Source organism: Pezoporus occidentalis, unplaced genomic scaffold, assembly GCF_034315485.1.
Source record: "Pezoporus occidentalis ecotype Australia unplaced genomic scaffold, CSIRO_AGI_Poc_V1 ctg202, whole genome shotgun sequence".
Taxonomy (NCBI): domain Eukaryota; kingdom Metazoa; phylum Chordata; class Aves; order Psittaciformes; family Psittacidae; genus Pezoporus; species Pezoporus occidentalis.
Genome location: NW_026913879.1, coordinates 382,538 through 403,766, shown reverse-complemented (window position 1 = coordinate 403,766; position 21,229 = coordinate 382,538). Strand labels below are relative to the sequence as shown.

The window sequence follows — 21,229 nt, the reverse complement described above, 5'->3', positions numbered from 1 at the left end:
GGAATGAGGTGGGCAGGGCAGGATGGAGAAGGGCTTGCTAATGTCTGGGAGGGTTTAAGCTTGACCACTGTGTATCTGCTTAGCACCACCTTGATTGAAGAGTTTGTTCTTCCATTTTTTTGAAGGATCTTTGCTTTTTGGGCTTGTAATTGCTTTGCCAGCTCTTTGAATGTAGTTTTTTTTAATATTTATTTGCACATTCAAGTAAAATAAAATATTGATTTTAAAAGTCTGCACCTCTCGCTGCTTTAAATGGATTTAAATTGAATTGAAAGCCCCAGGCTCAGTTCTCTTGCGCCTGAAACTGAATTTGCAATAGAAAACTAGGATGAACTTCCCTTCAGGCAGTTGCTTCCTGGCTCCAGGATGTGATGATCTAGGCGTGTGCCAACCCACTGCCACCAGGCAGCAAACCTTGAACCCTGCCCACACGGAGAAGTTAGTGCAGGGTAAGTGTGTGATGCGCTCACTAAGGTAGAAAGGAGGCAACGTGGCTGGCTGAGAGCACCCACCATGGGGTGGCACAGCTGCTCCACCCAGAGAGGTTTCGAAAGAGACCCTGGTGCCGTGCCAGCAGCGCGGGGTCCTTGCGGGTTGGTTGGTTTCACCTTTGCCACGAGAAGTGTGGGATATAAATAAGGTCCATGCCTGGCCCCAAGTGCTCGCACGCTAAATGCAACAGACATTTAAGAGAAGTGACTGATCCCAGTTCCGAACTCCATAAGCACATCTGCTACAGGTTAAGCCAATACAACTGCAACCATGAAAATAACCCTCCACCCGCCTTTCCCTCAACCTCCCCGAATTCCTGGGTAATAACATGTTCAACTGTGTTCCCTGTGAGCTCTGCAACAAATGAATGTGTAGATCTTGCAAATTAAGCTGTAGTGATGGGACCCAGATCTGATAGGAGTTTCCTTTACATCACTCTCAACACTTCCGTTGCCATAACAAAAGGCAACTCTGCTTTCTGTGCAGCGTGTGCCTTGCTCACAGGGAAACAAACTGTTGTTCTCCTAATAGCAATCCCCTGATGCATCCATTGCATGGGATAGCCTGATTAAAGTGATGGTCGTGGTGCCTCGGAGGACACAGTGCACTTCACGCAAGTCTTCTTGCTGTGATCTTGGGCTGCTCACAAAGAGGACATGTCCTGTGCTCAAGAGGAGGGACAGCCAGAGCTGACATCACCCCAGAGCAGTCGAAGGTCTCAGCAAGTGGACAGCTTTGGCAAGGACAAGGAAAGACAGCTTAAAAATGGCTTTCAGGTTAGTAGGATGGAATAAGAATTAATGGTTTAATACATTCAATTAAGAATTGCTCAAGGGAGTACCTGCAGCCAGGATTTGATATGGCAGGGCCTTCCTGTCTCACTTCTCTGTGTTACAGTGATGCACAAAGAGCTGCGAACCAGGCAGAGGTGGTCAGGAAGTATGTGTAAATGAGTTGAGTTCTCCTTCCCACTTAAGCCATTCCTCTGGATTAGAACTAAGTAACTCAACCTTATGAGCCCAGAGTTACCTTCACCTCCCACCCATCATAATTAAAGGCTAAAGTAAAGTCTAACAATTCTGAACTACACACTTGCTGAAGGATCAATCCAGTGAGACCCAGTGCTGAAAAGGGATGATGGTGCCTAATTCATGCAAGGTAGTCCCTATGCCAGTGTCATTATCTTGCTGAGAAAGGACCAGAAGAAGCTATTCCAGAACATCCAGTGGCTTGCAGTGATGCCAATAAAACTGCAAGCAAGCAGAAGGGTAAGTCTGGAAAAAACCTGTCTCCCCAAAAGTACTCCACCAGGGGATCCTGGTCCGAAGGGCCATCATTTCTCTCTCAATCATCAGTGGAAGGTTTCTGTGCTGCACCAGCTGGGGAAGGCAGAGCCAGCCCTGCACCCATGGAAAATGTGAGGTTGTGTTGACACTGCTGGAAACGTGGCACGCTGCTGGCGCTGGGGCAGAGCTGCTGCCTGTGGTCAGCTCATGGCTGCAGCAAACATGAGCTCAGCGTGAGGCAGGCATGGGCTGCACCAAGGTTCCTGCCTTCACACCTTGAGCTTGCAGCTGAAAACTCTCTGGAGCTGCTGGGACAGAGCAGAAATAGCAAACCCCATTGTTTGCCTTCTACAGGTTGCTCTTCCAAGCCTTAAAGATGCATGGGATGGGCCAGGTGGTGTTCGTACCCTCCCTCTGAGCTTTCAAACCCCTGTTCTCCAGCACTGAATCTTTTGGGATCAGAGCTACGGAATAAAAGAGCTCCTTCTCCCAGGAAATGATCTATTGCACAATGAATTACTTGAAAACCAAACTGTTACCCCACAGGGCAGGGATCACACAACTTCAAGAGATATTAACAAGGCATGACAAACCTCTGGCATCAGCATCCTCAAGCAAGCTGTTCTGCATCTATAGCAGTCACTGAAGATCACACAGCATCTGAAAAATGAAGGCCACAGCAACGAGTAACCTCCCTCTGTTCCACTCCAGAGACCTGGCCATAGGAAGCAGGGCTGTGATTTGCACACTATCTGAACCTGATTATGTCTAATTTTCTGCATACACAGAATGGAAAGGATCCTGGCTGAGGCACGGAAAATATGTGGCCACATGAGTCATTCTGTAATGGTTCATAAATCCTGAGAGAATCACAAAAGCAAAACATCTAATATTGCATCTTCCCTGTCCCTGCCAGTGGAACTCCACCTCTTGACACGCTCGGCACAAGGATGTGGGAATATGGTGAAAGCAAAGGAAATAGGCTCATTTTCTCCTTGGAATAGAAGAATCTCATCAAACAGCAGCCAGACTCAGATTTGCAACCTCCACAGAAGAGGCCATTCATAAGCTGTGGAGAAAGAAATGAACTGCTCCTCAGGTTGCCAAGGCAAATTTACAGTTCCTACTGCCCGGACTCCAGCTTCTGTCCTTACTCCCTCGCAGAGCCAGGCAGGGACTGGAGAGCCTGAAACCCAGCAGCCTCTCAAGCTATGACCTCCTGGCCCCACTGGCCTCCTCAATCAGTGGGAAGTGGTCACACCGGGGCTCGGACACAAGCCAAGGGAGGGGATTTGGGATGCTCCCAGCAACGCTGTGTGAGGCAGAGCATGGGAGAGACTTGTACTGTCCAGGAGTTAGAGATGGGGGAACCAAGCAGCAAAGGTTTGCTGGGTGGAGACTGCGTGTCTCTGGAAAAACCCAGCTCTTCTTGGGCTGAAGTGGCCGCAGCTCACCATTATCTCCCCACCAGCAGAGGCTTCCTGTGCACCCTGGGCAGGCCCCTTTCCTGCTGGAAGGAGCAGCTCTCCCTGTTCCTGGTAGTTTATCAGCGGAAGCCCAGTGTCTCCAGGGAGCTGGGGGGGGTTCTCGGCACTTCTCATTCCCATGTTATGGTGCTCCAGGCTCGTGCTGACTCTTTCACATGCAAATAGCTCCAACCCACAGGACTTCCAGTCAACCTGCAGTGAAACCGAGAGGGAAGGCGCAGGAGCTTTGCCTCCAGGGAGCAGGAGCAGAACCAAGAGAACTCAGAAAGGACCAGCCTGGTGTAGGGGCTGAAAGGCACTAAAACCCTTTAATTGCCACAACATGCGGCTGCAAGAGCCCACTGTAATACCTGGAAGCTGGGAAGGGTTGCCTGGATCTGCAGCTGTCCTGCACTTCATTTCTGCTTCTGTGAAGGCTGATACCCTCTCTGTTTGCACTACCAGAAAAAGCATTCTGAATCCGAGTGTGGGGAAAGACCTCGGATGTCATGCAGCGGCACTTGAGTCCCTCTGGGTGGACAGACACAGGAGGTCAGAGGTGTGTGGGCTCTGTTTATGCTCTAAACCAAATTTAGACTGCATCAAATCTGACCACATTGTTATTTCTAGGCATATTCTGGTGCAGGAAGGAGGCCCAAATGAGTCACTCGAGCTCTCATCTGGCTCTGATGATGAAGTGCAGCCCCAATATCCTTTGGATCTGGATACAGATGCCCCTCCCAGGCCCACGTCTGATGCTGGAGTTAAGTGTCTGCTTGGGCAGCACACACTCTGCATGTCGTGACAGCCCCCCAACCGCCTCATCCTTCATGGGATCAGCCTGGTGCTTCCGTGAGTTAAGGACCAGCAGAAGGAAATGCGTAAGCAGGGTCACTAATCCTGCCTTTCCCACACGGCTCTGAGTACAGCAAGGCACTACTGGATCCTGCATCAGCATGGAGACCCTTGGGAATGGATGGCTGCCCCATAGCCTGCTGCTGTGCTGTGCCCTCTGGGGATTCTGCCTGGCCTCTTCAGACTACGATGGTGAGTACATATCTTTGGGGGGAAATTTGCTGCTTCTTCACATACTGAATGTCTTGGTAAGACCCCAGAAAACTCATTTTTTAATGAGCTCACATGGGAGAACACTCCAGTTGAGCTTTGTGCATATTCTGCTTGAAGCAGGAGGTGATAGAAAGTGTAATGGAAGAGAAAGAAATGGGTGAAAGAAACTAGAAGGAAAAGTTAAAGATGTAAACCAGAGCACTTGGACCCCAATTCTTGAGCTAAAGGTTAAACTCCCATGGCCATGACTTTGCCCTGGCATGGCCCCAGATCTTGGGATTCTTTTGAAAGCTGGGCAGAGGGATTGCTCCTTGGCTTTGCAGGCCTGCTGGTGGGGGTACAACACAGCAATCACTCAGGGCAGTGGGGAACCACGCGGCAGCGGAACTGTGTAACCTCTCAGCTTTAAGGCTGCTGGTGGTTGCTCCTGCACACCTACTTCTGCCCGCCAGCATTCCTCAGAGAACTCCCACTTCCAGGGACCCCAAATCCACAGCCTTTAGGGGAAGCGTTTTGTATACTCTGACACTACAAGGGCAACTGCACAACCCGCAGCTCAAAGGCTGCATTTCTCCACAGATTACTCTCAGAACAGCACCAGCGAGCAGGTAACGACACCAGAGATCACACCGTGTCCCCGAGCCATCCCCGGGGAAAAGGCAACCATCAACAACGTCACCTACCTGCTGATACACGAGGCCACACGCTCTCAGCTGGGCAGCGCGGTCACTGTGCGGCTCATCCCCTGCCTCTACACCCTCATCTTCCTCGTGGGGCTGCCTTCAAACGGGCTGGCCCTGTGGGTGCTGGCCACCAGGGCTGAGAAGTTGACCTCCACTGTCTTTCTGATGAACTTGGCTGCAGCAGACCTGCTGCTCATCTTGGTGCTGCCCTTCAAGATTTTCTACTATTTCCTGGGGAACAACTGGCCCTTTGGGGAAGGCCTGTGCCGGCTCACCACTGCTTTCTTCTATGGCAACATGTACTGCTCAGTGCTGCTGCTCACGTGCATCAGCTTCGACCGGTACCTGGCTGTGGTGCATCCTTTCTTCTCACGCTCTTTCCGCACCCCTGCCTTTGCTGTCTGCACCTGCACTGCCATCTGGCTCTGCGCTGCTGTTCTCACCCTGCCCCTGACACTGCAGCAGCAGTCATATCCCCTGTATGGGGCAGATGTCACTCTCTGCCACGACGTCCTCCCCAGGCACGAGGATGATGGGTATTACTTCTACTACTTCATCTGCCTGATTGCCTGTGCGTTCCTCGCTCCGCTGGTGGTGATGCTGTTCAGCTACTGCTCGGTGCTTCGAGCCCTCCTGCACAGTGGCAAGCGCTACTCCTACTCGATGAAGCTCACAGCTCTTGTGCTGTTCACACTTGTGGCCTTCTACACACCCAGCAATGTTCTCCTCCTTGTTCATTACTCCAGCTATGACTCCAAACTCTATGGCAACCTGTATATCAGCTACATGATAAGTCTGGCCATCAGTACCTTTAACAGCTGCGCTGATCCCTTTGTCTACTACTATGTTTCCGAAGAGTTCCGGGATCAGGTGAGAAAAAGGTTCTTCAGTCATAGGAAGCAAAACACCACATCCCTAAAAACCTCCAAGGAAACACTCCCTCCAAAAAGCTCCAAAGATTCACTGGTGTAAGCCTCCAACCCAGCTCCTCGCTCCCAAGGCACTCACAACGTACAGTGGGGATGAGATGAAGGCAAAGCTGGGATTCCACAAGTTTCATCCAGAGCAGTGAGCAGTATTTCCCAGGAAACAAGTCCTTTCCCCTGTCTGGATAGCTAAGGCTGAATAAACCTGGGCCTCAGGATTCATTGAGAGATGTGGAGTCCAGACAAGATGTGGACTGCTGAACATGTATAGATCTGTTACTGTGAACGCTGCATGCACCATTTCTGGTCACATAGCGCCAGGGATGCTCTTACCACTACACCTAGGTGTGGGTTTCTTAATGCACCTTGCATGCTGATTGCTATCTGTGTTGGATCTCTTTTTCTGCTCCTGACTTGCTTGCTGTCCTTAAATGCATATTCCCTTCACCTAGAACTGAAAGAGAACAGGTACTCGCAAAACCAGATCTCTGAACATACCAATAATATTAGGAGGTACCTGTGGGGAAGGTGCTCTCCTGAACGAAAATACTCTGTCAAGAGAATACAGAACACTGGCTTTTCTACCAGGTACATTCGTGGCTTGATTAGTAAGCAACACCATTGTAATGGCAGCCCACTGCTGGTGACAAGTGTAAAATCCCATTCGCCCATCCCTGTTTTGTGGATGAGCCTTGGCATCTATCATTTCTGTGGGACAAAGGTATTACTAGTGAGCTTTTAAAAATCATCATGTCTCTTACCCTTGCTCATTACACTTCTCATGTAATTTTTGTGACCTTACCCTTCTTTTGTGTAATATCACAAACAACCAAGAGCTGGCTCTTACGAAACAGGGGACCAAGCTTGTTGCTTACTGGACCCTGTTACAGAGTTGACAAGATGCAGGCAGCTCACCTCTCAGACATAAATAAAGCACATCCCAGTAACCAGCAAGGTAGAAAATGAGCAATAAACCTCCTTAGAGTTCCTGAACGCTTTAGTTTTACCGGTAGACGACTTCTGTCCTTATCCCAACCTATGAGAGAACAAACTTAGAGCCTACAATGTAAGAAGAGACAGACGAGATTGTCTTAAGATCAGTTTTTAATAAAATATTCATCAGAATCTAAACCAAACCCTTTTCTGGACTCAGACTTGCTAAGATTTGTGTGAACAAAACAAAACTGTTCGTGTACATGTATGTGGGGGCAAAATGCAGGTGAAAAACTAGAGCCTAGCTCCTATGGTTGCAGCACTGCACATGCAGAGGGTGGGCCAGCTACTGCGCACAGGGACCTGGGGCAGCCAGGGCTGGTGTCAGTCAGAAACAGCAAATACTAAGCCCAAACTGAGGTTTTCTAACCAGGTGACCTATTCACAGTAATGGAAATCAGGTTAGTGTGCATTAAACGTCAACAGGTGACGTCAGCAGAGCAAGTGCTGGTGTTTCAATGATGTTCTTCAAGCAAGCTGAACAGTTTTCTGGTGTTTGTTTTCTACTGAGGCTGATTAAGGAGGAGGAAAAGAGGCAAGAGCAAAACACGTGGACAAGAATGAACAGTGGAACTATTGCTTTAAAATAAATACCTTGGTAATGATTACTCTGCATAATGTACAGTTACAAATATATAAATATTAACTTCATTGAAAGGATTGCAAGCAAAAAATCACTGATAACTAGCACTGCTGCAGCTATTCAGCAACATAACTCGATACAAGTAGGACTCCTGGTGTCTTACAAACCCACTGGCACTTTTATCCTTTTGCAGTGAGGGACCATCAGAAAAAAGGAAAGAAGCATTTCTCTGACAGAGGGAGACAAACATCTCTGAGCCAAACCAAGTCAAAGCCCAAAGCAGCAGCAGGTCTGCTGTCCTTGCTGGCTTTTTCAACTATTGAATTGGTCTCTTCCTCGGTGAAAAAAGATCAATCCTTTCTCTCCAAATTATGGCTGCTGGTCTTCTTTTAACTACCAAAAGGAGCCAGTTTGGTGGGAAGATGTGGGGGGAGGCAGGGGCTGCCAAGAGCAGACGGACTACTGATCTCCCTGGAAGTGCCAAAGCTGGCAAGAAGCACTCAAGGTGAAGCCAGGCTGCAGGATCCAGAACCCCTGCACATTACCTCACATGCACTGTCCTGTTCTGTCTCTGTTTAAGGACACTAAGGCTGCTCTGCCTTCACCTTCTGAGGGTCCAGGTCTCTCTGCCTTTTCTTCTAGTTGTAAAACAGAGGTGAGATTCAGCCTCAAACAGATGAGTGCAGCAGCATGCAGAGACCTCACAGAACAAGGCCGTGATTGATGGGCTGGCACCACCAGGAGGAATTATTTAGCTGGCAGCAAGAGGGGAATGTCTGCATCTCAAATTAGTGTATTACACATACCAGAGCCTGAGGGAAGTGAATGAAGTCAGGTTTAATACTTGGCTCAAACTCCCTACCTTCATCTCCTCCCCAGTGGTGATGCTGTCTGACTGCCCAAGGATCTGTGAGAGGACCAAGCAATATAAAATGACTTCAAACATCTACCTGGAAGCATACATGGATGAGACAAGGGAAGTAAAGCCAGAAAGGGACCAAGGACAGGAGACCAAAGAAACCAGAGCATAGGTCCCATCTTCTGTGGGGAGCTAGTCACACAGGCATTATCAGGGTGACTAAATGTCTCATTCTCCCAGACTCGAAGCATTAAACAGCTGAGGCTGGAACCAGCAAACAGCAGGGTTTGTATTGTGCAGCTTTGATATTTAGAAGAGAAAAAACCCAAACCTCTTGCTGCAGCTCACACTAAGTCTGTTATTTACCCAGGGGATAAATATTGACTCAGGGCTGTGTGTGTACACAATAGCCAGTGTCTGCCAGGCCCGTTGCTTACAGGAGATGGAATTTAGTTCAAAGGTATTTATTTACCTGCCAGACAGGAATGCAGCCACGAGTGCTTCTGCTGTGTGGGCACAGTGAGGACATGGTCTGCTCATGCACACTGCAGACACGTGGCACAAACCTCTGCTCATAAGCAGTGGGTACACACGGGCAGCAGCCATGTCCAGATCCTGTGAGGAGAGCTCGGGAGGAAGGTTTGGAAAGTGGCCAGCAAAGCAGCTCTGGAACTCCTGGGAACTTCAAGACCCAGGTCTTCATCATGTCAACTGCATTCTGCAAATATCTGGCCCCAGACAAAAAGGACTGGAAACTACATATACCCAGCTTGTGGGATATCTCCTGTTTTGTCCCCATGTGGACATTTTTCTGGAAGAAAATTGCCTTTATTCTGGAATGGAATGTCTATACTGGGATGTATTCTTGTCATGGCTCCTGTATAAAGAAGCTCTAAAACAAATGAATGGAGCTGAGCTTTTTCCTGTTTCCATTCACCAATAAACACCCTCAAAAGGGGTTTCCATCCCATTCTGGGTCTTGGTAACAATAGAAATGGGAAGATGAAATATTAACACTATTTTGCAACAGGCAATTGCATGTAACTCCTCCAAAGAGAACAATGCTGCTCCAGGCAGGAAGGGAAACCAAAAAACCTTGGCTCTTGCACATTTGGAAACACAAAGCTTTTGCTTTTAGTTTTACCACATTGCTTGGGGCAGGTCAAAGGGAGCCTCGGTGTCACTGGCCATTGGTACTGGGCAGCACGACTCGGGGCCTGCACACAGATGACCATATCCAGGACAACTCTTGTATGGTGATCCAATGGGAGCAGGATGAAAGTGACTGGTGAAGTTAGGCAAGCATTTGAAAGGACTGTGCCTTGGATCAGCTTTATTTTTATGCCAGGGTTACAAGGAGGGAAGGGCTGAGGAGGCTGCAAGCAGCCTGTATCAGCACATAGTGCAACACAAAGAGGGCTCCTCCACCTAATCCCTGTCCCTGCTATAGGTGGCAAACTCCCCACCTGAAGCCTGCAGTCAGAGGGTAGACAAAGTCCTCCAGCCCTGACAGTGGATTTCAGTTTCCTCTTGTAAAAGGTACCTCCCAAGAACTTCCCTGAACACGGAGCCACTAGGGAAGATTTTCTCCTGGGGGGGCATTGGGGTGGGTGCAGTAGACTTAGGGCCTAGGGAAGATGATTAGCCTCTTGCTATGGCAGAATTAGCAAAACACACTGATTTTTATTGTTATCATTTGAGAGACAACTTCTCAGCCATCTTTCCTTAAACAGCAGTTCAGCTAAGCACAAGGCCTGGACTTAGCTTCTAAATGTAGCTAGGAAATGGCATTGGGAGTATCCCGATAGTAGAGAAAACACTTGGAAATGGTCTATAGGTTTGAATTCCAGCCCCTATTTTTCTTACCTAGAGGGCACAGCATATTGGTCTCCTCCCATCCTTGGAAGTACTCCAAAGAGGATGCACAAAAGGCAGGAAAATTGACAGAAAAATAATGCTGAGTGTCCCCCTTAGCGCTCCAGGTCCCCCCCCACGGGGCAGCAAAGCCTACAGTTCTGAGTGCATCAGGAAGTAGTCATCGTTGGGTTTCTGTTCTGCAGCAGGTCGTCTGTGGGATCAAACTCATACAGGAGTTGATTTTGAGCCTCTTCTCTTTATTTAAATTATAGATTTCTGTTGAAAAGAGAACACAAGGAAGAAAAGTCACTTTCCCACTACATATCTTTGTGAAACGTCACTGAGGCTGGGCAGAGGAAAGATTAAAAGGTCACTTTTTAATCTGCTGCTGTTGGGGACATGTGGGTCATGAAGACTTTTAAATGCTGCCCTAGCAAGATCGTGTTCCTGGCCATTCCTTGCTAAAGAGCTTAGCAAATCAGTTGTAAGAACGCTCCTTTGGAGGAATGACAGACATTTGACCCAAACCATGAGCTAGTACATTCTAGGTTGACTCGCAAACCAGATTTACGCTCCCCTGCTCACCATTCTACTGTGGTCACTACTTCCTGAATCCTGTCCGCTTCTTTTACTGTGCTTGCTGTTGTCAGTTCTGCCCCAAGCTCAAAAACATCAGCTTCCGATGCGTAGGGGTCTGGGTCGTACTCATAGGAGTAGTAGGACAGGTCTGTCTGTGGTGGAGGGCCTTCATCTGCTGGAAAGGGTTGTGCTTTAGCCAAAGAAACTGCATTTCAGCATCACATATTGCATCAAAGAAAAAGGGAGTGAGGTAGAGGGAAAGGAAGTTTCATTGTTTGGAACCAGTTCACCCTGAGACCTCTGTGTATGGTAAGATAAGAGGCATCTTTGGGAATGCCAGAGGTCACAGATCAGTTACTCTGCACCCCAAAACCACTCTCTGACTAGGTCCAAGACAAGTACCTGAGTTAAGGAGAGACTAATCCATGCAGAAACGTGTTCATGTGTGCACTCTTTCAGGCACTGTTTTATACAAGGAAGTTACACAAGCAGAGGGTGGCTGTGAGGGAGCAGTTCACTTGTATGTCATGATGAAGATCGGTGTAATAGAATCATAAGGAAGATAGCTTCCTTATCAGCCCAACAAGAATGAAGATCTTGGCACAACAGACCAGGAGCCTGCATCAAAGCCATTCGCTTCTCCCTCAGCCTGAACTGGCAGTAGCTGAAATCCATCTGCTTCAGCACAGTCACATACCACTGAGAAACTTCCACTGATTGGGATAGGAACAGACACATCACAGGCAGAAGGAGGTATTCATCCTCCTTGCATTCACTCCAGTCTATGCTAAGACACTGGCAGGTCTCTCACATGGCACATATCCCACTCAAACCAGGCTGTGCTCTCTGTGGTGGGTGACTGCTCACTGTCCAGAGGGTAACACTGCAGCATGAAACTTCTAGGAATATCAATAGGTCCCTGTTTTCTGAACTGTTCCTTGAGTCAGCTCAGCTGCCCAGCTTTCCGTTTGCTTTCTGTATACCTGCTCTAATCCAAACCAAAGCAATGACTGAAACACAGTTGTTGCAGGGAGGAAAAGCTCCCCTTCTCCCCCCTGCAAAGTTGGCTTTCTTTAAGGAGAACACTCATCAAAGCCTTTGGAAATGTTTGTTCTCTAGAAATGAAATATCTGAAGGCTCTTCCCTGTTGCCTCCCACATCCTCCCAGCAACAGGCCCAGATCTAGGCCAGGGAACACTTGCCTGAAAGCAGAGTAAGTCTCTGTGTTCACTCCTTCCTGGCCTTTTCAATGTGTGAACCTGCCAGATGCTGAGCATGTTCTATGAATGGATGATTGCTGTCCACCAGGGACAGAATTAACATCACAGACCTCACTCTTCCCAGGAATGCAGCACTGGAGTCAAAGCAAAGATGAAAGGCCGACATTTCCCATTGCATACAAACCACTCCCCCACTCCTAAATGTTTGTGCCTAAGCCAATGTTTGCTGAACACCGATGGGGTGAAAGGAAAAAGGGCCCTTGGCCAAGTTCAATCAACCCTCAAAGAGCAGCCGCCTGTGAATAATGCGCCTGCCAGGGAGTGTGGGGAGAGGACTCCACCTGGAGCAGCGTTCACTTGATGTTCCTGTTAGGAGCCAGTGATGGGGGACGGCCTTTCAGTTCCTTTTTTTTCCTTTTAAATAAATAAAAGCATCCTAATTCCACCTGGAACTTTCCTCAGGCCTCTGGCCCTTCCAATGGCTAGAGCAGAACTGTGTAAACAATGTGGCTTCAGGTGGGAGCTGGAGGCTCTGCCGGCTCAGAGCAGAGAGCAGCATCCCAGCTGCATCCCAGCAGCACCATCAGAAGCAAGTGCTGCTTCTCCATCAGATACTTGCAGAATCACATCACCACCATGATACCAACATAACTGTCTTCCAATATCAGTGTTTATACATTTAGCACTTTAAGCAGAAAAGGTTTAGGCACTTTCAAAAGAGTGTTAATGATCTCTGGAAGCAGTTGAAGCACCAGTTCATCAGAGAGATGGTATCAGAGCTACTGAGGATTCCTGAAGCTCTGAAATCCGCCCATATTTTTGTAGGCTAGTGTGACAATGATCTTCGGAAAGCCACAGAAAAAGGCACTCGAGATACTGATACTCCTGTCACCAACCAACATCCTGCTCCAGGAGCTTTCATTCCAAACAAATGTGACTGCAACAGGCTGTGAGAGCATATTAGCAGAGCTCCAATGCTTAGAGGCAGAGGTGGGTCCCATGCTACTAATCAAAACCCTGTTCCATCCCTCTCAGTCTCAGTAATTCACCTGCGAGAAAGAACAGCTGAGGAAGGGGATTCAGACATAAGCTGTTTCAGCTGAGTCCCATCACCCTGCACACTTCTCTCTCAATCAAGACAAGGCTTCTGAAGATGCAAAGAGGATCTACCCACGTGTACCAAAAAGGGCTACAGTTTTAAGATCAAACCTCAGCCATTCTGCTGCAACATCTGCTGCAGACTGCTGAAAGGCATTTTAAAATGCTTTGACATAGCTAGGTGCTAAAAGCAGCACTACATCCTGTTTTTTTCAGGACCATCTCTATACAATTGCTTACCTCGAATAGCATCACACAAAAGCTGTTGTTTATTCTAGCAGACTCACTGGTGTGTGAACTACACTGCAAGGCTGCATTTGCCAGGGTGAGCCTGAACCCATGAAGAAGTTCCCCACTGTTTGCTGGAAGGAAGCTGGCTCTCATTGTTTCCATTGCTGGGGTAACAGAGGCAAGAGCTAACAATGAAAGCATCCATCAACCCAAGCTGAGCCTGCACAAGTCATATGGCAAATACAGAAGGATTTCAGACAATACAAACACCACGCGCTCCTCCAAGAAAACGCTGTTTCCTGATGATTAACCCACTGAGGCAGTTTCACCAACCTGCCCTAAGCTTGATTTGGCTCCTGGAGCTTTGCATCCTTTTAGGAAATGACAGATTTAGACATGGCTCATCAGAACTTGCACTCGAAACCCAGAGCACCTGAGCAGACTTAAACCAATCACATGCTTCAGTGCTAACAAACCAGTGAGTCCAAATGAGACCCGTGTACAGGAGGGATTCATTCATTTGTTCAACTTTGATTCATGCACCGTGTGGTTGACCTGAGAGGAGCCCAGAGGATTAATGAAAATCACATGCTGGGCACTTTTCCTGATGCAGGATTTAGTCAGGTTTAATTTCTGAATGCTCACTCTGCCCCTTGCTGTTCAGACAGCTCAGTTCAGGATCTGCCTTCCAGGAGACTCCCAACTTGAACCCGCACAGATCCTAGAACAAAGCCAGCTCTAAATGCTTGCTCTTTGACAAACATTCCCTTATGGCATCCAGGTTTGTTAACCTAATATCTGGATAAAAATGCCACACACACACTAAAATAAAACTCCTAATTTCCACTTTTGCTCTTATTGATAACCTCCTGAGCCAACCTTGCTATTGCCTGTTTCCAACAGAGACCAGGGAGTTATTTTCCTTAGGCACTTTGATGCAGATTGAGAAACACTGTTCTGAAAAGGTTTGGATTGTGGATCACTCTCAAATTCCACAAGTTTTTTTCCCAGGTTACCATATTTTTACTATCCTTTTTTTTTCTTTTAAAATAATGTAATTGCAGTCCCAATTTGTAGCCCAGCAGCAAAACACTTGCTATGGCCTTGCATGCCAGCAGTGCCCTACAGAACGCTTTGGGAATGCTGCTTTACAGGGTTCAGATTGCAAACAGTTTCCATGCTGAGTACGTTTGCACAGAATAAAAGGCAACTAGCATTCATCTCAGCTATTCCAACAGTCAGGAATGTGATAGAGAGAGAGATACTCATGTATAGTCACAGTAAGACCAGAAAATAAGGGAGGGAAAACAGGAGAGACATTAAACACTGTGAGATTGAATGACCTATAGAAATAGTTAAAATGCAATATTCACTGTGCTTTTACACCTTAGGAAGTCCATTGACTTCTGTACAGCAAAGGAGCAAAGAACAGGATGGTGCCTCCTGTTGGACACACGCTAATGTGAGCTCTGGTGCTTGACAAGGACAAGAGAAGGGACTGAGTCTTCTCTTCAAGAATTAAGTTGTTTAACGGTTTGTCAGGAGAGTTAGAGACCAGGGGAAAATTAATGAGTGGAAAGCAGCCAGGAAAAATCTAGTCCAGTTTATTTACTAGAAACAGCACGAAACAAACTATTCTATTGACCCTCCGCTGCTTCTTGGTGAGATTTATTGTGAGCCATGAGCAAGTTCAACATGAGTCTTGGAAAAAAGTGCATGAATATAAGCACCAAATAAAATAAGCAGCCAAATTCCTGGCTACTCCATCTATTGACCTTAACATTTTTGCTCACTAAGGCCCTTTATTCCAAGGACCAGCTCCGAGAAAATCAAGACTGTCAGCTCAAGTTTTGCACAGAACTGCTACAAACAAAGTTAATCCACCTGGATTCGAGTTCTTGCAACGGTTTGATCTGTTGTCATGTTCTGTTCAGTTGTTTGTTAAAACACATTACATCAGCCTGGTTTTAAATGGGATCTTTCCAGCTTCCTATTGAAGAAAAACTCAGAGGTGTGTGTGCTGTTCAAACCTAAGAAGGCTGAGAAAATAGCAGGGTCCTTTGCCTGCTCCTATGAACAATCACCTAAATCTTGTATGGGCACTGAATAAAGCGGATCCTGCAAGATCTCCAGAAGGGAAAAGGACTAGAAGAGCTAATCTGCTGTTAGTGATCCTCCTAATTTTCCTTGACCTCTTCATTTTTTCTGATTTCTGAATGTTCTGTCTGTTCTAAAACCTGAAGAAATTCACCATCTTTACTTAAATGTGCTCAAGAGCCATACACACTTTTACACAGCAATAGGATATGCTTTAACTTTGCTAAACGAAAAGGCTTTGGATAAATGCAAAGGTCTGTTATTACCTGTTGGAGCTTGTTGGACACTGGGCTGCTCAGCTGGGTGGGAATGTGTGTCCCTTTCTTCTGGCAAATTCTTGGCTATAAATAAAAGCAAAGCATCAATCATAAAATGTGTTAATGGATCTCCACAAAATATACCAGAGGTGGTATACACTCTTCCCTGAGTTACTACACTGCACACCTTGAAAGCCCATGCAGGATCTGCAAAGAATGCTGCATTTCAGGGATGCCTTTTATCTAGGATTATTCACTTCATTTATTAGCATTATTCGTATTATTCACTACTTTTCTCTGAAGTTCATTCTGCTTGGCAAAACATGCATTCACAAGGACAGAAAACCAGTTATTTTGAGCTAAGCAGAAAGGCAGCTGCTCTTATAACTTAATCTGCTGCAGTATGAATGGCAAAATAATACATAGGTTTTGAATTCTACTCTTTTCTCTATCACACATACGTAATTATTTGCTTAGACAAGGATTTGTGGTGGTTTGCAATTAGATCATAACAGAAAAAGGAACCAAGTGAAACTTACAGGCAGAACATTGAGACATGGGCATCTGTTCTATCCTTGTATTATTCCTGCAGGATGCTACTTCCATCTGGCAATGGTTGGGGTAAATCTGTCCATCTGATCCACACACAGGCTCCCCATCATAGCCGCAGTCTCGCGAACACATGCACTGCTCAAAATACTCATCCTCCAAGCAGCCAAAAATGTTATTGCATGGCCCAGAGTGAACAAAGCCTGGAAAGCAAACAGCAACATCTCGTAGCAATTTACAAACTTGGTAGAATTAAAAGGTCTATTGTCTTTCTGAAGGAACCATATTGCAGCAGATTTCAGGTACAGGTACAGGATGAAGCAATTATTTTGTACGGCACAGAGGACAGAAGGGAACATAGAGGTTTTGGGGAAGGTTATTCCTTTCAGTGGCGTGTGAAACTGGTCCATTGTGGAACTCTATTGCCAAGGTATTTTCAAGAGAGAAAACCAAATTGCATTTTAAAGGGTTTTTACCTTTATGTTTATTAACGCCTCACCTTGTGCAGGTACTTCCAGAATTACACATTATATCTTGCCTCTGAAGCAAATAACAGCCACTGTGGTGCCTGAAGAGCAGAGCACGTTGGCCTGTTGAGCTGCCAGAAGTTTAACATTGCTGCTATGCCACAAAGTTTTGTAAAACCTCCACTAACACAGTTATTGAAATGGAGCATTTTACCAAACAGGATTTTAAGTTCTGAACTCCCGGGAAATATGTCTGTGGGCTCCATTTTCCCTAAAATCTGCCTGGCTTTGACGCAACTTACCAACCCATTGGCTAGCTGAGCTTTCCACCTCATTGCATGTTGGTCCATCACAGAGCTCCCGAGCCAAGGGACTGTTTTCACTCACGTTGTAGAAACGAGTTGCTTCAAAAGCTGCAGGCCAGCAAGAATGAGAAGTCACAACTGAGCCTTATGCCTAAAGGTCTAATGCTGCCAAACATCAAAGAACAAAAGGCACCTACCTGGTTCATAGTAATCATACACTTTGATAGGAACAGGAGCTGTTTTCCCAACTATATGCTCTCTGAAAGCTTGGAACTTTACACAGGTCATGCACTGGCTAGGAATCTGTATGAAATCATGTAAAAGACTGTAACAAAACCTGCACTTCAAGTGAAGAGAGACAAACAAATGTAGCATTTGCCCCTAATATAACACACTGTGCTGGACACTTGGGAAGAGTGAAGACACTTCCTATACAAGGTATAGGGCAAAGATGAGTAAAAGGCAAACAGGGTGAATTAAAACATGATACTTTGCTAGCCCTTAAAGCACATGCTTGCCATACAACAATGGCAAAGCTGAATCCCAAGCTGTATTCCCTGGCTTACCTAACACCACTCCTGTCATCAGTCAGCTTGCTAATTCAACAAGCTAACAGTTTACTGCTGATGACCAAGTCTCATCTTCCACTCTCAGGTACGTGCTGCGAGGTCTAAATTAGACTGCATTTTTACTCTGCCATTTTAGCACTCATAGTTTTACCTAAAGGTGAGATTATTTTGAGGTAAAACCTAAGTGATATCTGCCCACAAATCCTCTATGGGCTGAAGCTGATCACCCGCCTTTCTTATGCTTTGGTTTCCCACCAAACCCACAGCAGCTACCTGCCTCAACAGAGGCTCAAGCAACTGTCCAGTTAAAGCTGCATGATAATCCTCATCTGTAAGGGACCATCAACACCAATACACTATACCTATGCCTGGAAAAGCAATGTAACTATAAGAAACCAGGTCATTACCTCATCAAAATAAAAAAGGACTTTTCTTCCATCCACTTCGTATCGTTTTAACCCAATTTGCTTGTTCATCAATAACTGTGAGGGAGGGGAAAAAAAATCAACAGGTTTAGTTTCATTTTACAGAGAACAGGTTGAAAGAGAATAAGAATGGTTTTAGACTGCTTAGAAAACTGATCAGACACTAAACCCCACAGATTTCTTCTGCTGGAAAAGTATGTTTCAGTAAGAGAAGGGAAATGCAGAGGGGATTGCAATTGCTGTCATACAACTGAGGAAAAAGGCATCTGTGGGTCTTTTCTGTGACCTGATGAGGAATGCATGCAAGGTGCTTAATGCTTAGAGTTCTTCCTGGTGCACTTATCTCCCTCAGACTATGCCCGACACCTCATCCATAATCTAATTGAATAGTTCCATGACTGTTTTCAGTATCAAGGCTCAAGCAAGACCTCAGAGACTCCAAACACTCAATAAAGTCTCTTCTTTACATTCCTTCAGAGCACCAGGGAATGATGCTGCTGGATCACACATGGGTATATTAAAGGTCCTCTTCTCCCACCAGCTGAAATATCCACAACATTCTTCTGCCAGAAAAATTAATCCTTACATTTGAAAAGAGCAGCCATTTGAAAGAGCCTTTGGCATCCTCTTGAAGAACGGGGTCAGGCCAGGCTTTTGCTACTCATCTTCTCTCCCTTTGAGGCCCAGGGATTTGTAATTTGCATTGTGTCCCTCAAGCCTACAGACTGCCTCTTCTGCTTGTGATTTACTGGGACATATCTAAGAAGTACCAGAACACAATCTAAGAGTACTTCCCATATCTGGGGTGCTACTGCCCCTAATCTAACGCAGCCACTTGTAAAAATACTCAACTCCTCCTACTTACACCAGGGCTCTGTGTGTATCATGATCATGGTCTTCAGAGGCAAGTGCAAAGGCCCTCATTTATGGAATTAACTGCACCACCTCAAGAATCTAGTAACTACCTTCCTCATGCAGAAAGCCAACGAATCACCACCAAAATGTAAATGCTACGAAGTCTTATTACTCCTATGTAACCCCTATTTCCCTATTTGGAATACTAACATCTCAGTACTATAAGGACTATGATGCTGTACATACTTGATCAGTCTATCAATCATTATTGTTTTGATAAACTGCACTCAGAACACATCTATCATGTGAAAAACATTTAATCCAGAAGGTGGGAAGGATGATGGACTCTTGTGTTTTAATCCCAGTTCAGGGAGTAGGGGAAGGACCAGAACAGACACCTAAATTCTATTCTCCAAACTGTCCTATTACTTTAACCTCTCTGTCAGACTGTCCCATGTGGGACATAGGGATAATATTTCCTTGTTTTGCATTAATGATCCCAAGTGATTTTGAGATCTCAGAACACTCTGTGGAAAGGAGAACAAAGCATTATTATGATGATGTGTTAGAAAGAACGACACGAAGCAAAAAGCATTTCTAGTGAAATCTACCCAAACCTGTTACCAACAGCTTTAACTGTGAATTTCTTCAGCATACTGCTTCTACTTGTAAAACCCTGCACACAGCTTCCTGCTATTACTGTAACAAGCAAAGGAACATGTGTTTAGGTACCACACAATATGGAAAGGGCCAATTTAATTTGTCCTTATAATTTTAGGGGCCTGATGGTGGCTGTTATTACTCAGCAGTAGATGGCTGCAGACAGTCCTTTTATGAGGGCTTGGAGAGCCTGGCGCCACCGGGAAATGCTCAGCTCAGCTAAAGTTGCATTTTTCTGGTGAAGCTTGATATATACCAGCCTGTGGTGACCTCCTGACCTTGTCGACACCCAGCATTATTAGAAGGATTTGTGGCTGCACAGCCAGGGGGGCTGCCCTCAACAGAGCATTCATTAACCATCGCTGCCCCGGCGCTGCGCGGGGGTCCGCTCCGCGCACACTGCTCCCTTGTGAGGGCAAACAACAGGCGAGGCAAAGTGATTTACAGCCCTGCCCCTCCTCACCAGGAGGAGAGGGAAAGGCTGGGCTAGCAAGAAAAGGCAGCAGTGGGAAGGCCAGGGCTTGCCTGTGCTGGAGGCGGTGTCCAAAATACATCCCAAAACTGGCAGTGGGCTTTCAGTAGAATTCCAGTTTTGTCAGCATGATTTGGATACGCGTTTGATAGCCATGAAGAAACCATAGGGGTTGGGTCTGCCTCTTTATGCATTGCATGAAGTAGCTGACATCCTTCTGAGGCTTGCAAGGACTTAACTTGGATCAGCTCTGGGCTGCAGGAGCTCAGCCTTGCAGTTAAGAGATTTGCCTCCTTTTCCCATTAAGGCAGGGGAAGAAAGGAAAACAAACCACCTACTATTCCATGCCCAGAGCCCCTAGCAGATGGGGCTACACTGGGATTCTGTTGCTTCTCTACCCATAAAGGCAGGAACATGGGTTTCAGACAGGCAAACAGACACCACAAGGGAAAGCACAACCAATTGACCTGTTTAGTGCTAGAGAAAATGTGCTGAAGAGCTCTTTCAGTTTAGGAATAACCCTTGTGCAGCAGCACCACAAGAGCATATGGGAGCTTCTCAGGACTCTCAGCCTCTTAACTCTGCTCCCCACTGAAACTGGTAAAAGAAATATTCACTCAGGAGAGCCTGAGCAATGGGAGCTCCCGTTTCTGTAATATCTTTAGTCCATTTCAGGAAAAACACAGAGTACAGGGATTTATTACTTAATCCAACAATTTTTCTGGTCTTCCCTTCCCACTCTTCCCCTCTGCTGATAAAACATTCCATGGGCTTAACACCATAAAGATATCCTGTTGTTCTCTTGCTGTCCCATTTTGAGTTCTCTGGTCCTAAGCCAGGTTTCCATACGTACTTTTTGTGCCATTATTGGTGTAAATTACTATGAAAAAGAACTTATTTGAAAGCAGAACAAACAACTGTCACTCGAGCACCTTGGGCAGGAGATCAAACAGTAACCAAAAGCCACTACCCAAACCCTCACCTAGTTTTCCTCCTTTCTCTTACCACAGGGATACTGCTGGTCCTGCCTCATTTGGATGGCCATATTCAGTTTTTGATGCATGTGAGAGAGAACATCATCAGACTCAAAGGTTAACAGGCAAATAAAAAAGGGATAAGTTTTACAAGCATGCATTTGAAAACAGAATTCTCAACATGCAGACAAAGTGATCTGATATTTCTCTGTACAGGAATAATTTCATATCTGATCACCACACAACTCTGTACAAGTA

General features: G+C 46.2%; 2 protein-coding genes across 3 annotated transcripts in view; one reads left to right on the top strand and one right to left on the bottom strand.

The window, feature by feature from the left end:
* Positions 1-3,730: 3,730 nt before the first annotated feature.
* F2RL3 (F2R like thrombin or trypsin receptor 3) lies at positions 3,731-6,676 on the top strand. The gene is made up of 2 exons (XM_062618701.1): positions 3,731-4,291; positions 4,892-6,676. The coding sequence occupies exons 1-2, from the start codon at positions 4,201-4,203 to the stop codon at positions 5,965-5,967; spliced, it is 1,167 nt and encodes a 388-aa protein (XP_062474685.1). The 5' UTR covers positions 3,731-4,200; the 3' UTR covers positions 5,968-6,676.
* Positions 6,677-10,019: 3,343 nt separating this feature from the next.
* The window catches only part of CPAMD8 (C3 and PZP like alpha-2-macroglobulin domain containing 8), a 44,685-nt gene continuing 33,475 nt past the window's right edge, over positions 10,020-21,229 (bottom strand). The window contains exons 37-43 of one of the 2 annotated variants that reach the window (XM_062618694.1): positions 17,993-18,067; positions 17,214-17,319; positions 17,014-17,124; positions 16,235-16,447; positions 15,705-15,779; positions 10,799-10,982; positions 10,020-10,489 (exon numbers count right to left, since the gene is read on the bottom strand). In XM_062618694.1, coding sequence (XP_062474678.1) covers position 10,489; positions 10,799-10,982; positions 15,705-15,779; positions 16,235-16,447; positions 17,014-17,124; positions 17,214-17,319; positions 17,993-18,067 — 765 coding nt within the window. In that variant the 3' untranslated portion in view covers positions 10,020-10,488. The remainder of the gene's footprint in view (positions 10,490-10,798; positions 10,983-15,704; positions 15,780-16,234; positions 16,448-17,013; positions 17,125-17,213; positions 17,320-17,992; positions 18,068-21,229) is intronic. The other variant, XM_062618695.1, reaches the window with a different exon arrangement.

What these genes read in the sequence shown, in the direction of transcription:
- F2RL3 (XM_062618701.1), top strand. Translation starts at nt 4,201, where the DNA reads ATGGAGACCCTTGGGAATGGATGGCTGCCCCATAGCCTGCTGCTGTGC. An exon ending in GGCCTCTTCAGACTACGATG is followed by an intron (nt 4,292 to 4,891) that starts GTGAGTACATAT and finishes ATTTCTCCACAG; the next exon opens with ATTACTCTCAGAACAGCACC.